General features: G+C 39.8%; 1 protein-coding gene across 3 annotated transcripts in view; it reads left to right on the forward strand.

Annotated features, from left to right (window-relative positions):
* Positions 1–4440: 4440 nt before the first annotated feature.
* The window catches only part of LOC136857877 (uncharacterized), a 177402-nt gene continuing 167500 nt past the window's right edge, over positions 4441–14342 (forward strand). The window contains exons 1-2 of one of the 3 annotated variants that reach the window (XM_067136904.2): positions 4441–4702; positions 4834–4967. In XM_067136904.2, the coding sequence (XP_066993005.2) occupies positions 4695–4702; positions 4834–4967 (142 nt within the window). In that variant the 5' untranslated portion in view covers positions 4441–4694. Of the gene's footprint in view, positions 4968–14342 lie in introns of all 3 variants that reach the window. The other 2 variants (XM_067136905.2, XM_067136903.2) reach the window with 2 other exon arrangements.

Genomic DNA, 14342 nt, shown 5'->3' on the forward strand with positions numbered 1-14342 from the left:
CGTTCATCATTTTTAAAAATGTCCCCATTCCCCTTTTATCAGACATATGGTATTGCCTAATAGCCCTACTTTTACGGCATTCCTTTCTAATACATTAATTGACAAAAACAGATTCTTAACCAATTATACCATCTGTCACTTCAGTTTCTCTACATAGCTCATCTGGTTTTATCAGCACCACGTCTAGAATAGTTCTCCCTCTAATTGCTTCCATTACTTTCTCATTCAGCTGTCCTTCCCATAATAACTTATTCACCATTTTTTGGTCATGCTTTCTGCCGTTCGTATTCCCTTCCAAGTTAACCTTTGGCAGGTTCAGATCACACGCTTCAATAACGTCCCTTTCAGTGCCGTTCCCTACATACCTCATTATCTTGTCAAATAATTCTGTATCAGCGTCAGCGCCAGCCTTGTTAGGTCTGCACACCCCAAAATATTACTGTAGGTTGCCTATTTTCTTTAGAGATGAGTTCCACATCTAGAATTTCATGTCCACTGTGCCTGATCATATGATCAGACAATGCAATGAGTGGTGAAAGCGTGTGACAGTGCCCAAATCTTGATCTTTATTGTATCTGACGACTTGTACCAAATATTGTGTCACAGTGTCACAGTGTTTTGAGAAGGGATTTGTGTAAAAGTTGACATTATTTTGAGAGGCAGAAAAATGGCATCGCACTTCAAGTAATTCGCTATAATTTTCCTTATATTAAATCATTTGTGGTAAAACTTCAGGTACCTCATCTTCAATAACTATTCTTGATATTATCAGACTATCATGTCGAAATTACAATTTTTGTAGCAACTATATAAATATTTATTGTGGGGTCATATGATCTTGCACGGCGGGTTTGTGATTCATCCATTAGTTGGTTTTTGGGACTATAGTTATTCTCTAATTTTTTTTTTTATAAATTTGAATAATGTATTTATACCGCAGTGTTGCACGAATAACATTTTTAACATAGAGTGTATCGCATTAACTATTTTCCTTCGCAAATTTTTAGCATATTTTAAATTTTCTTTCAGATCTAAAGTATTATTTTCCTTCAATAATTATATCCTGCATCATTTCCTCTGACATGTGTATATCACTCTTCAGGAGGCTCTAGATATTATTGAATCAGATGTTACAGTTGATAAAATAGGGGATATCTTCATAGGACCTACAGATATAAAAATATTCGTTCTGACCAAGACTCCAGTGAGGAAGACGGTGCAGGACTTGCTGACAAGTTTACTGACCTCCCAATTTCCAGCTATGCTGAGATTATTTTTAGTACTAGTGATTGACAGCAATTGAGAGGAGAAGAGGTTATTCCCAAGTTTCTAGCTGAAAGACTGGAAATAAGAAACTGAATAAAGGAAATATTTCTTGGACATATGCGGACATCCAGAATAATAAAGGATTATTTCTTGAACCTGACTGTTCATCTCTGCGGGGAATGCCTGTACAGTTTTTTCAAATTATTTTTGATGCAAAGGTGTTGGAATTATTAGCATCCGAATCTCGGAAATACGAGGCCTGCAAATAAAGTAATAGCAACGTAGTCTAGACATTCGCAGGAAATCGGGCGTGCGCAGATAGGACATGGGAGCGGTCAAGTGGCATTGTTGTCGATGTGTAGTGTGCATTTGACGGGCATCCGGTTGGGAGTGGTGTTGCTGTGTGGCCTTGAAGGGGAGAGTGCCGATTTAACCACTCTAAAGCATGTTTCCAAAAGGTAATCAGCGTTCGTGAATTAAAATCGAGGTTGCCCGTGACAAAAATGTATCAGAGTATTATCGAGTTTCTTGTGAAGCCTGTGGCGAGAACGCATTACCGTTTGGGACGGTTGCACGATGGGCTAAGTCGTTCCGTGCGGGTCGGAATGAGACTGCAGATTTTCACCGCACAAGTCGGTTGTCCATTTCTCAAAATCAGATCGACATCGGAGTCTTGACATGTCTTGACATGAGGAAAATTGCGTCCTCTTGGGTTCCATATCAACTTACCGCCTTCCAGAAATGGCACCGGTATGCCCTGGCTGGCATCCATCTAGACAGATACCGCAACATAGACGCATTTCTGCAGCGTTTTGTCGCTATTGATGAGACGTGGGCACGAACTTACGAGCCTGAATTAAAACGTCAGCCGAAGGAATGGCGTCACTCAGGTTCGTCACATCCACAGAACTTTCGACATGAACCCAGTTGGGTGAAACTTATGCTGATTTTGGCATAGATTACGAGGGTTTTATTCTTACGCATGCTGTGCCTGATGGACAAACAGTCTACAGTGACTACTATTGTCGATTTCTGGAGCGACATCTGTGTTTAGCTATGCGGCGCAAACGTTCAGGCTTATTGAGAGACGATCACCATGTCGTGTTGTATTGCATCACACGTTATCATGTCTCAAGGACTGTCAAGCTCGTATTGCATCGGAGGCATTAGGCGGTTTTGGAACATCCTCCATACTTACCGAACATGAGTCCTCGTGACTTAGATTTGTTTCCGAAGTTGAAGGAATCTTTTCGGGGCCGCCGATCTCCTGACGTTGCATCTGTATTCCACCCCGTGGGGTACTCCGTCGCTGTCATAATCGGAAAACGTATTGTCCACGGTCTCCAACAGCTTCCCGACATTTCGCAAAAGGCACTAGACTTTGGGGGTTACTAAATTGAAGGAGTGTAATGTAGTTGTACTTGTTAGATAATTAAATATTGCGTTCCATCAATATTGCCACTTCTTTATTTACAGCCCAGAAGAACTGAACGTTTTTATAGCCGTGCTAATTCTGTCAGGTTATCACACCGTTCCTTTTAAAGAGATCTTATTAAGAAGTAGGAGGTGATTTTGGTAATGAGTTGGATATTAATGCTATTAGACAAGATCGTTTTTTGGAGATTTACTGATTTATTTCCTGTGCAGACAACATCAGGCCCACTAATGGTATGATGTTCAAATTGCACCCATTTAAGGATCTCATAAAGTAATGCTTCCTTGTACACTTCTGGGTAGAACATAATGAAGATTCTGTATAAAAATGTTGAGCGGGTGGTCAAAATTTGAAAAAAACTTTTAAAGAAACTATCACTTCCTGCTGTGTTCTTAACGAATCTACTGGTACCTATTCCACAGTACATCGAAACATTCCTCCAGAAAATGCTTCATTAACTGTAGTAGTTTAAGTAGCTGAATGTTTTGGAAGGTCGATTAGCAATTGCTTTCTGTCTTTAAAAGCCCGCCTGGTGGCCATTATCGTTAAGGCGTAAAGTCTATATTGTCTGTCACCATGGTTAACCTCTTCGAGTCCCGTTGGTCAAAAAAATTAACCATCAGAATGTTAGCCGGCATGTTAAATTCACTAGATAGCATGCCAAAAAGCCTGGATTGAATTCAAAACTTTTCCGCAATGTTCATATGGAGTGAGGGTGTATGGCGTTGTTGATGGCGATTCGTCCGTCGGATCGTTGAACAGATCTCTTGGTGTAATCCAACGGAATAGACTACGTACCGACACCGTGTTTCGCCCTCTCCCTGCCTCATTATTAGTACCGCACATCCAGACGCGCAGATCACCCATGGACGTGGAATGGAAAGACCTGCACCAGGCGAGCCGAACATGTCCTCGGAAATTCCCGGCACTAAAAGCCATATGATAAATAAATAAATCTACCCTTAAATGGGAATGTGTGAGACAACGCTTTCTTAAATTCTATGTCCCACTTACTACTTCTACGATTTTCGGAGACTGTGAGGTGTTGGAATTTAGCCCCACAGAAGTTATTCTACGTGCTGGTAAGTCTAGCGTCACGAGGCTAGAGTATTTGAGCACCTCCAAATACCAGCTGACTAAGCCGGGATTGAACCTTCCAGCTTAGGCTCAGAATGCCTTGAACGACTGAGCCCCTCAGCGACTTATCTATGTTTTATTATGCCGTAAGCCAGTCATGAATCTTTAGATAATTCGAAAATCAGTCGTGAATCTCTAGATGTTTTCGAAGTTCGTCCTTGAGTAAGAGATGTGATACTTAGGCTGCCGTACTAATAGTCCTTTCTGCCTCCATAGTTGACTGATCTGTGCCTTGGACCTTCTATGCTTGGGCCCCTGTGGGTGATTCCCGGCTGCTTCCACCATTCCTGCAATGCACACACAGATCACCCTCCACTATAATAATGCACAGTTCCTCCATTCATGGCAGATGCAATCCACCCTCATCAACAGATGTGCCTTGAAGGCCATAATAGTTATACGAAATTACTCTATATACTATGTAGTTCTAAGTAATGAGTGATTACATTACGGTATATGAAATCTTTACGGATATGACCTTGAAGAAATTTTCCATTCCTCCACTACGCAGCGCTGGTTGCTGGGTATGATATCACGTGACTATAATGCGCACAAGTTCTGTGCAGTCGTGTTATCTTTCGAAGTAGGCGGTAATGGAGATAGAATACTCGTCCAATCACGGGTACCATACATCTTGAGCCAATAGTTTTGTTGTTTGGGAACAATTCTTGCAAGATTTCGATTCCCGCCTACCGGGCCGCATGAGATAGTCTAGTTTACAAATTCAGACCTTGCTTTCAAAACAATGGTGGTTGAGTAGAACGTACGTTATTCTTGATGTGATATTGTTTCTGTTTTGAAGTTTCAATGTTTTGTTGGAAGGCCATAGAAGCCTCCGTAGGCGCGTTCTACTTGCATGCTTAGGTATTTCAAAAATTTGACATTCTAGTTTTACAAAGTGGCGGTCAAGTGCGATGCACTTAACTGATTGTGATATGTGTGGCATTATGTTAGATTTAAAGGTAAGGTTTTCAGACGAGAATGATCTTTTGCAGATTTAATTTGAAATTTTACTGGGAGTTAAGTGAATTTGTGATCGTCATGTCTTCCGAAGGAGACGAATGCTACTTGCCAACACATATGCTTGAAGTGTCAATTGTGGAGGAAAAGGCTTCAACTGACTTGCAAGGTAAGTGAAGAGGAAATGTCCTTTTTTTTTTTTTTTAAGGGACAGGGGGTCTAACCTAATACCACCTCGGTCAGCTTGTCAGTTCTCTGTTTTGATTGGGCGTTTAAAGATAGTCTGGCCTGTTTTTTTGAAACAAAAGCTTCATTATCACTCTTGACATAAACATTTTCTTTGCATTAAATAATTGCAATGCTGTGAAATGTTTACTTGTTTTAAATTCAGAGATATACTGTGCTCTGTAGCCCATTTTCATCTAAGCATGTTCAGGTTTTCAAACGTCAATATAAATATCAAATTTTTGAATGGAATTAATAACATCTTCATATAGGTATATGAGGTGTTATGTGCTTAGGAAAGTTTGGCTCCCACCTTGTCACTTCCAGTTTTCCTTTACATAGCCTACGTCTCGTTCATTTCTCAAAGTTTGCCTCAACCTAATGGGTTTAAAAAAATATTTATCTTGAACTAAACTTGTGATTCAAATTTTTACTTGTTGAAGAAAATCATCCTATTAAACTCATATGAACTTTTGTATAAACCATTAAAAGAACTAACGGCTCTGTATTATTAAGATTAAAATTGTATTCATACTTAGAACATTGGTACAGTATTTACTGTGTGCAAATACTAATTAAAGAAGAGTGATTAGTAAGTTAATACTTCTGAAGGAATGTGTATTGTCGGATTATCGTTATGAGGAGCCGGTGCCTTAAGGTAAGAGTTTGAATGATACAAATTTCATTTGGATAATAGTTATTTTTGCAATCACTTGTAGAGAATTGTTCATTACTGTACCCCATGGGCCAAGACTTTCACACACGCATAATGATAGTCGTTTGTTTTATCTTCTACCTTTTGTTGGATGATGTACCTACAGTAACTGAAAGTGGCATACATCATTATCAGCATCTGAAAGTTGTGGTTTTTTTTCTTAATATACATGCTGCAGATTGGACTGTTGTGGTTATGTTTGTCCATTGCTGGGCATAGGGTAAGAAATGCTTGGGTAAGTTCACTATACGAAAGGTTGTATCAATACACTGGTTTGAAATATTTTAGTCGGTGATCCTGAGTACTTATTGTGGGAAGATTCACTTAAAGTTGTGTTGTAGCCTAGTTGTATTGGTATGTTAGTAGCCTGTGTAGCGTAATTTATTGGGACTCTATGTCTTATTGGTCTGTACCACTGTCATTTGCCTATAGTTGATTAGAAACAAAGGAGAGCATTTCACTCATAGTGTTGTGATTTCTAACCCACACGTATGCAAAGTTTCTTACTCTGGCCACTTTTCTGAGCTTCCTTAGTTTTGAAGGGATCCAATCCTAAAATAAGACAAGTTTAATGTTTCCTAAGCGATGCAGTAGAAATGGCTGTCAACAAAGTGGCATGTTAAATTGAATAACGTATGGTAATTCCATAGGCATAGATATCAAGGATAATTAAATAAAAAACACCTATTCAATACTTTCCACGTTTAATGTGGTTATTATCTACATGATTTTATGTAGACTCATTTGGTCAGGTACATGTTTCACCCATTATTTTGGGCATCTTCAGCCTGTAAACAACCTTTAGGTCAAGGTTTGGGACCTTTTTAACTAATATAAACATACTAATATATACACTATATACAACATATACATTATATACAATATATACAAACATAAGTTAATACAGTAAAGTTTTTTGGTCCTAATCTATTTAATATGGAAAATGTCCAAAACTAAAATGGATCTTCTTTTCGGTGAAGAGGATTGCAAATCGGGGTTTATGTGACCCCTATATCATATTAAGTACTTGACGTATCGTGTCTGGTGACAGGATGTGTCGTCAACAATAACAGTTAAAATCTCCACTTATTGTTGACGACACATCCTGTCACCAGACACGATACGTCAAGTACTTAATATGATATAGGGGTCACATAAACCCCGATTTGCAATCCTCTTCACCGAAAAGAAGATCCATTTTAGTTTTGGACATTTTCCATATTAAATAGATTAGGACCAAAAAACTTTACTGTATTAACTTATGTTTGTATATATTGTATATAATGTATATGTTGTATATAGTGTATATATTAGTATGTTTATATTAGTTTAAAAGGTCCCAAACCTTGACCTAAAGGTTGTTTACAGGCTGAAGATGCCCAAAATAATGGGTGAAACATGTACCTGACCAAATGAGTCTACATAAAATCATGTAGATAATAACCACATTAAACGTGGAAAGTATTGAATAGGTGTTTTTTATTTAATTATCCTTGATATCTATGCCTAACGTCATCTTCAATACGGAACAATAATGAGAGTTGTTACTTGTAATTTGGTAATTCCATGTCGGACATTGAAGTAGAACAAAGAGCAGTGAAGCATTAATAGGTAGGTAGGGAGTAAGTATTGAATCTAGTAGATAATACTTATAGGGGTTCTGGTAGTGTTTAGAGATTATTTGGATTGATTTCTACCAGATTTATTTGAATACAACCAAAGAGCAGAGTGAATGAGGTAGTAGGCTCTCGTTATTTGCCATGTTTACCGTCCAAGCCAAACTGAAATTGAAATAGTTGGGATAATTTTTTACTATGTACTATGCAAGCTTTCTGATATTATCAGAGGTGCCAACTTATGGATTGTCTATAATTATTACGGATTTCACTTTACGATTGCGGTATTACGGTCAAAGGGGAAATTATTATGGAAAAGCTACATCACGAAAAAAAAAAATATTTGACTCCACAACCCTCCTAGTTTCATTTGGCAGTCATACTCAATCGTAACTTCTTTTTGCTACCCATTGTGAAATTCATTGTGAATGAAGGAGCTGTACCCGCTCTTCTCCACTATAAAACTTTAAAGTGCTATTTGCAGTATTAATTGTACCTGACAGTAACTCTCACAAAGCGTTTTCAGCGTTAATAGGAAAAATCAGACAGAATTCAGGCCTATATTAAAACACATCTACACTGGAATCGCTTGTGGCTCACAAGAAAAAAATGTCATCACATTGGGGAAGGATGCTTCAAGAAAAGTTCACAGAAAAGCAACTTCTAGGTGCGAAACAAGCTACAAAAATGTTTTATTAGTGATCTAACAGGTGATGTGTAAATTTTGTGTTAGGCCTATATGATATACTATAGAATACATTGCTGTCAAAATGGGCAAAGTGGGGTGTCGTTATCGAAGAGGAGGAGTGTGCTTTGGATTTGACTCAAAACTTTTCTGATGGGCAGGGGTGATTTGCTTTTACAGGAGAGATGTATTCATTACGATAGCGAGGAACCCACCAACCTACCCTCGGGAATACATTTGCTTTTATAACCTAATTAAACGTAGCACACTCCATTCTCCATTACTTGAGTAGCTACTGACATTGCCATTGGCTGATATGACGTCATTCCCAGAAATCAGAACTCACAACTTCCGTTACAGACCTGCGCAGAATAAAAACACAAGTAAAGGCTCTTTATATGGCTGCAGTGCGTACTGACCGCAAGACAAGAAAAAAGTAATTTAGCAGCTATAACCCATCTCAGCACATCCAGGCCAATGTCTGTCATGAGAACAATATCCCCATAGGGCCACACTCCTTTCGAGAGGCTTCTTTCTATAGTCGCAGCATCTGCTTTCTGCTTCTTGCTATGATCTTGGAACTATTTATCTAACACTTGTACCCTCTCAATATTCAGTAAATCTGTAACATTTTGCAATTGAAGGGCTTAATTACAAAGTGACGCATCTTCAAGAAACACAATTTTTCAGGGAACACCATCTTTTAATAAATTGATTTCCTAATAAGATAGAATTTTTTCTATGTAGCCACATCACTTCAGAATGGAAGGAGTCTAGGGTTTATGTCACTTGGAACAGAAGTGGTGCTTGAAATGCAAATTATGCAGCACAGTTTAGGCTTACTTTGTTGGTGCTCAAACTTTCAAATATAATGCTTAATATTCCTGCTTGTTGGCATTTCCTGATGGATGCAGTACTTTTTCATCTGTCTCTTCACACAGGCCAGAGCAAAATGTATGTTACTTCCACCGTAGATCCAGTCTCATCTATAGCTGTGACAATACGGAATCTGCTGGGGTACGGGTGGTGCCGAGTAATGAGATTCGGAGCACGACTAGTGTGTCTAATTCCCATTTTCGCACCAGGCACCGGGCGAGTTGGCCGTGCGTGTAGAGGCGCGCGACTGTGAGCTTGCATCCGGGAGATAGTAGGTTCGAATCCCACTATCGGCAGCCCTGAAGATGGTTTTCCGTGGTTTCCCATTTTCACACCAGGCAAATGCTGGGGCTGTACCTTAATTAAGGCCACGGACGCTTCCTTCCCATTCCTAGCCCTTTCCTGCTCCATCGTCGCCATAAGAAGTATCTGTGTCGGTGCGACGTAAAGTAACTTGCAAAAAAAAAAGTAGTGTGTCTAATTGTTATGAACGGTGTTACTCGTAGAATCAGTTATGCTGCAATAGCACTTTGTGGCCTAGTGAGGAAAGCAATGGCAAACTATATCGCTCCTCATCCTGCCTAGTACGCCTCATTTTGACGCCACCATTGGTTGTAGCGGTTTCCCAGTAATTGTATAACCTTTGGTGGTGCTATTTGAGGATCCAGCCAGCCTGTGGGCTGATGACCTAACAGACAGACAAAGATAATTTCATCAAATACTTCACAAATGCTGTATTTATTCATAATTTAATTTCAGAATGCGTATAATATGAATAGGAATTAAAAATGTCTACAATGCAAAAAATATAAATTTACAGACATGATACTGTATAGGAGTTAAGACAGATATGTGTGAGACTCGTAAGGTCCGCTGTTGTACCCGCGCCCAATTTAACAAGAGGCGAAAGGAGAGCTCTGAACTGACCACTCTCAGCTGATAAGGGTAATGCGGCAATGGTTATGGACACTGATGAGTATAAGAATAAGATCTCGGCTATATAGTCAGAGCTTGTTTACGGACTGAGCTCACGTGACCCCACCACTCGTGTTTCCAATGCCACCGTGAAGCTCTTAAGGCAATCTTCAATTCCAAAAGAGGAGGCTAAACATCTGTCCCTGGGGGATGCAATGCCACCTAGATTATATGGACTACCTAAGATCCATAAAATAAAGATGTTCCCCTCAGACTTATTGTTAGTGCAATAGGTTCTCCTACGTATACTCTGGCTATATACCTAAGCAAATTGCTTCAGCCACACGTAGGATGTACTGAATCATACGTCAGGGACTTTCAGTATTTCATCAATAAGCTGTCAACCATAACACTTCAACCTAATGCACTTTTGGCGAGTTTTGATGTGGAGTCCTTGTTCACTAAAGTGCCGATTGATTCGGTCATGTCTCTCATTGAACACCCGTTCCCTGAGGACATTACTAAGCTATTTTAACACTGCATGACTTCCAGCTATTTCTTGTGGGGTGGGAATTTTTACGAACAAACGGACGGAGTGGCTGTGGGAAGTTCTCTTTCGCCCGTAGTGGCTAATTTCTTTATGGAGCATTTTGAGGGGGCGGCTATTGCTTCGGCGCCTGTCAAACATGTGATATGGTGGAGGTATGTTGATGATGGATTTGTGGCCTGGACAGAAGGTCCTGAGAAACCTCACCTATTTCTAAACCACCTAAATCAGCAACATCCTTCAATAAAATTCACTGTGGAGATGGAGTCGGACGGATGCCTTCCTTTGTTGGATGTTCTAGTATGAAAGAAACCGGACGGCTCCTTAGGACATATCGTCTATCGTAAGCCTACCCACACAAATCACTATCTTCGCATGCAGATTCTCACCACCATCCAGCACAAAAATAAGGCATTCTCACGACACTCGCCAAGAGGCCGAAATAAATTTGTGATTAAAAGAAATAAGTTTCATAATGATAGATCCGTATTGAACTGTGATTACAATAGAGCAAATTAATATATTATTTCGGGTCCACCTTTTCAATACAAAATGTAAATAGTTTAAATTACATAGGGACTAGTTTCGACCTAGTAATAGGTCATCATAAGCCTGAAGTAAATTAAAGCGTAAATATCGAAGAAAAAATAAACAATGTAAACACAATATCAAAAAAGGCTTTCACGGCCGCAGATCTTATAATCACAGGAATAGAACCAGCTTTTGGGTGGTTAGGCCGTGTGCATTTTGTAGAGTTTTGTCCAGACGTGCCATTTGGACTCATCAGCTGGAATGGCACGCCCCTCCAGGACTCTGCTCAGCAGTGGCAGACCAACTGTGTGGCCCCGCCGTGTTAGCAAATCTGGTTCTATTCCCGTGATTATAAGATCTGCGGCCGTGAAAGCCTTTTTTGATATTACATCTCCAATGGGGGAGTATTTTTTAAATGGAGAATTCATTTCTCCTTTAGCAGGTTAGCAAACCAGATTTGCTAACACGGCAGGGCCACACAGTTTGGTCTGCCACTGCTAAGCAGAGTCCTGGAGGGGCGTGCCATTCCAGCTGATGAGTCCAAATGGCACGTCTGGACGAAACTCTGCAAAATGCACACGGCCTAACCACCCAAAAGCTGGTTCTATTCCCGTGATTATAATGTAAACACAAGTACAGTCTTTTTAAAAGTACATACCATGTGGGGTATTGAGCAGCAATATATTAAAAATAATAACACTTCCAATTGACGAAGCACTGAGCGGAAGTTATGTTGTTTATGAATAAAGTTCAGTGCGCCGTATAGTATTAAAAGTCCAGTGTGCACTAAAAGATGTTATAAAGAAGAATTATCATTTGAATGCTGGCTTCTTGAGTTTGCTGTTGTATATTCGAAGAAGTTACGTCATTTTTTAAGGTATTCATAGACGTCAAAACACATGGATGTTGGAAAGGCTCTTCAGTTTTTTGGAACTAGGTAATTGTTGCGCGTGGAGGCTTAGGAGTCCAGAGAAGCGCTATATTATGTTAAAAAAAATAGAGATCCATAAAAAAGGTCCCGTGCGTCGTATAAAAATGACAAGTTGTGAAAGTGGAAATCGAAAAAGGTTGGTTTTCAAGCGATGATGTTGTTCATTCAGAGATCAATTTAAATTAAAGTATCGTGACATTGTCTTCTCAAGATGTTTATAAACTAGAAATAATGTTTACTTCACTCTTGGAAAATGTTGAGAAAGGATCTGATTTCAAGTCTTGAGGCACCTATCTAGAATACGTGATCCAAAGTAAATTTAATCATTCCTACAATTGGACACACTACAGTAATGCAAAGTGGCAAGCAAATTTCATACAGGAAGGAAACATCCATTGCTATCACCCTCGGTTTAGTTTTTTCTCATCAAGCCTGGATTCGATCCTCATGAACTCGGTAGGTTTTAGGGGCTAGAGGGAGATACACCCAACTGCAGGTAATGCGGAATCGAGTTGAAAATTGGACTAAAATCCTTCACATAATTTTCTGTACTGTATCTTCTTGCTTCAACTCCTTGTGAATGTGGAGATAATATCAAACTTACAGGTAAGCCTTGGCTTCTTCCTTCCCAATTGTAGCTTCAGTTGGTTATAAATGTGTACACCAGTGCAGACACACTTAATTACATAGGACTTGAGCTGCCTCCTTTTTCTCTTTCTTCAGCATTTCTCTCTTCTGGTGGTGGGTTTCACAACATGGATTTGTTGTTTCCGATTAGTTCTATCCTGCGCCTTGGCACGGTGGTGGTTGAAGCTCGTCAGATCTTTGTGAAGAGTATCGCTCATCGCCGTTTAAGTTGTCCCCTTGGTCTTCTGCCGGCATCTTCAAATGTGTAACCCGTCTTTGTGGTATTATTGGTTCCTGTCCTTAGTACATGTCCAAACCACTGTAGACGGCTCTTGGGCATTTTATCTTGAGTCGCTGGAACATCAGATTTTCCCTGATTTAATCAGAGATACGTTCCAGTTTAGTGACACCAGCTGTCCATCTCAGCATCTTGATGCCTCGTCGATGCCCTGCCTCAGTTGCAGTAGGTCAACATTCACAACCATACAATTCATCGGGTTGGATGACAGCAAAATAAATTTTTGATTTGAGACGATCTTTCTTCGTCTGGTCACAAGTGATGCTAGGTGTTGTTTGCAATTTCATCCAGGCTGCATTTACCTTTGCATTGTCCTCATCGACAAGTCTGCCATCAACGGTAATTGTGGAGCCAAGATATTACAATCTTATCACTTGTGGCGGGTCCTTACTGTCTACGTGAATGGTGCCGATTGCTTGTAGATTTGATTTCATTTATTTAGTCTTCTTTTTGTTGAGGTGCTGGCCGAACTGTGTCAGCCAGTTGCTCTATTCTTAGATTTGGTATTGCGGATCAATCTGGGTCTTAGAGGATAACGTGACATCGTCAGTGTCCATGGTAAAGGACAGTGCAGGTCTGCTGTTACAGGGTCCCTCACTAGAATGAGCAGGAGCAATGTCACTGCTGAACCTTGTCAACACAGATGGTGATGGGAAAGTCACTGGATGAATCTGCACCCAGTTGACAAGGTATTCTGGTATGTCATGCTCTCGCAGTGCTAGCCATATGAGGTCATGTTGCACAAGGTCAAAGGCCTTGTCAAGGTCCGGGAAAGCGAGATGGATCAGCTTGTTCTTCTCACAATGTTTTTCAGTCAAGCCTAGGCTACATGAAATAATTAAGAACAACAAAAGCATGGCAATATCTGATCAATGTGGTGGAGTAATAAACTATGGGTTTTCAACAATAACTTTTTTCATGTTCATTTTTAAGAACAAATTGTGCAATTCTTTTTGGAAAATTTTTGTAATAAAAGATGATCACAGGAGAAATGCGAACTACTGGGCTGAGTGACTCAGACAGTTAAGGTACTGGCCTTCTGACCCCAAGTTGGCAGGTTCGGTCCTGGCTGGGTTCAGTGGTATTTGAAAGTGCTTAAATACATCAGCATCATGCCAGTTCTGGCACGTAAAAGAACTTGTGTGAGAAATAAATTCCGGCACTTCGGCATTAGTGGAATGTAAAGCTAATAACATTATTTGTTATTATTAGAAAATGCAAACTATGGCAACAAAAAGCCGATTACAGTGGCACAGTATTTTCCTGTTGCTGTTTCAGTCCTGACGGAGGTCAGCGATATTCAAGGGTATTTATATGAAACAGTTCCATATTGGCTTCCAGCGTGTTAAAGAACTTCTGTGGAAGTAAATTTTTATATCCTAGCCTGTCTTACATTGTAGGATAATTGAAGGGATTTTTAACACCATTAAGTTGTTATTTTTTATTATTATTTTTGTAGGTTCCTCTAGTCACATCTTAGTTTCTGAGCCATGGGCATTGGTTGAATGGCCTAGTAAGTAGTCCTTTGAGTCGGGGTACTTGTTGCTATGGAATAAGAGTGGCAACCTGCAACCTATT

Source organism: Anabrus simplex, chromosome 1 (assembly GCF_040414725.1).
Source record: "Anabrus simplex isolate iqAnaSimp1 chromosome 1, ASM4041472v1, whole genome shotgun sequence".
NCBI classification, from domain to species: domain Eukaryota; kingdom Metazoa; phylum Arthropoda; class Insecta; order Orthoptera; family Tettigoniidae; genus Anabrus; species Anabrus simplex.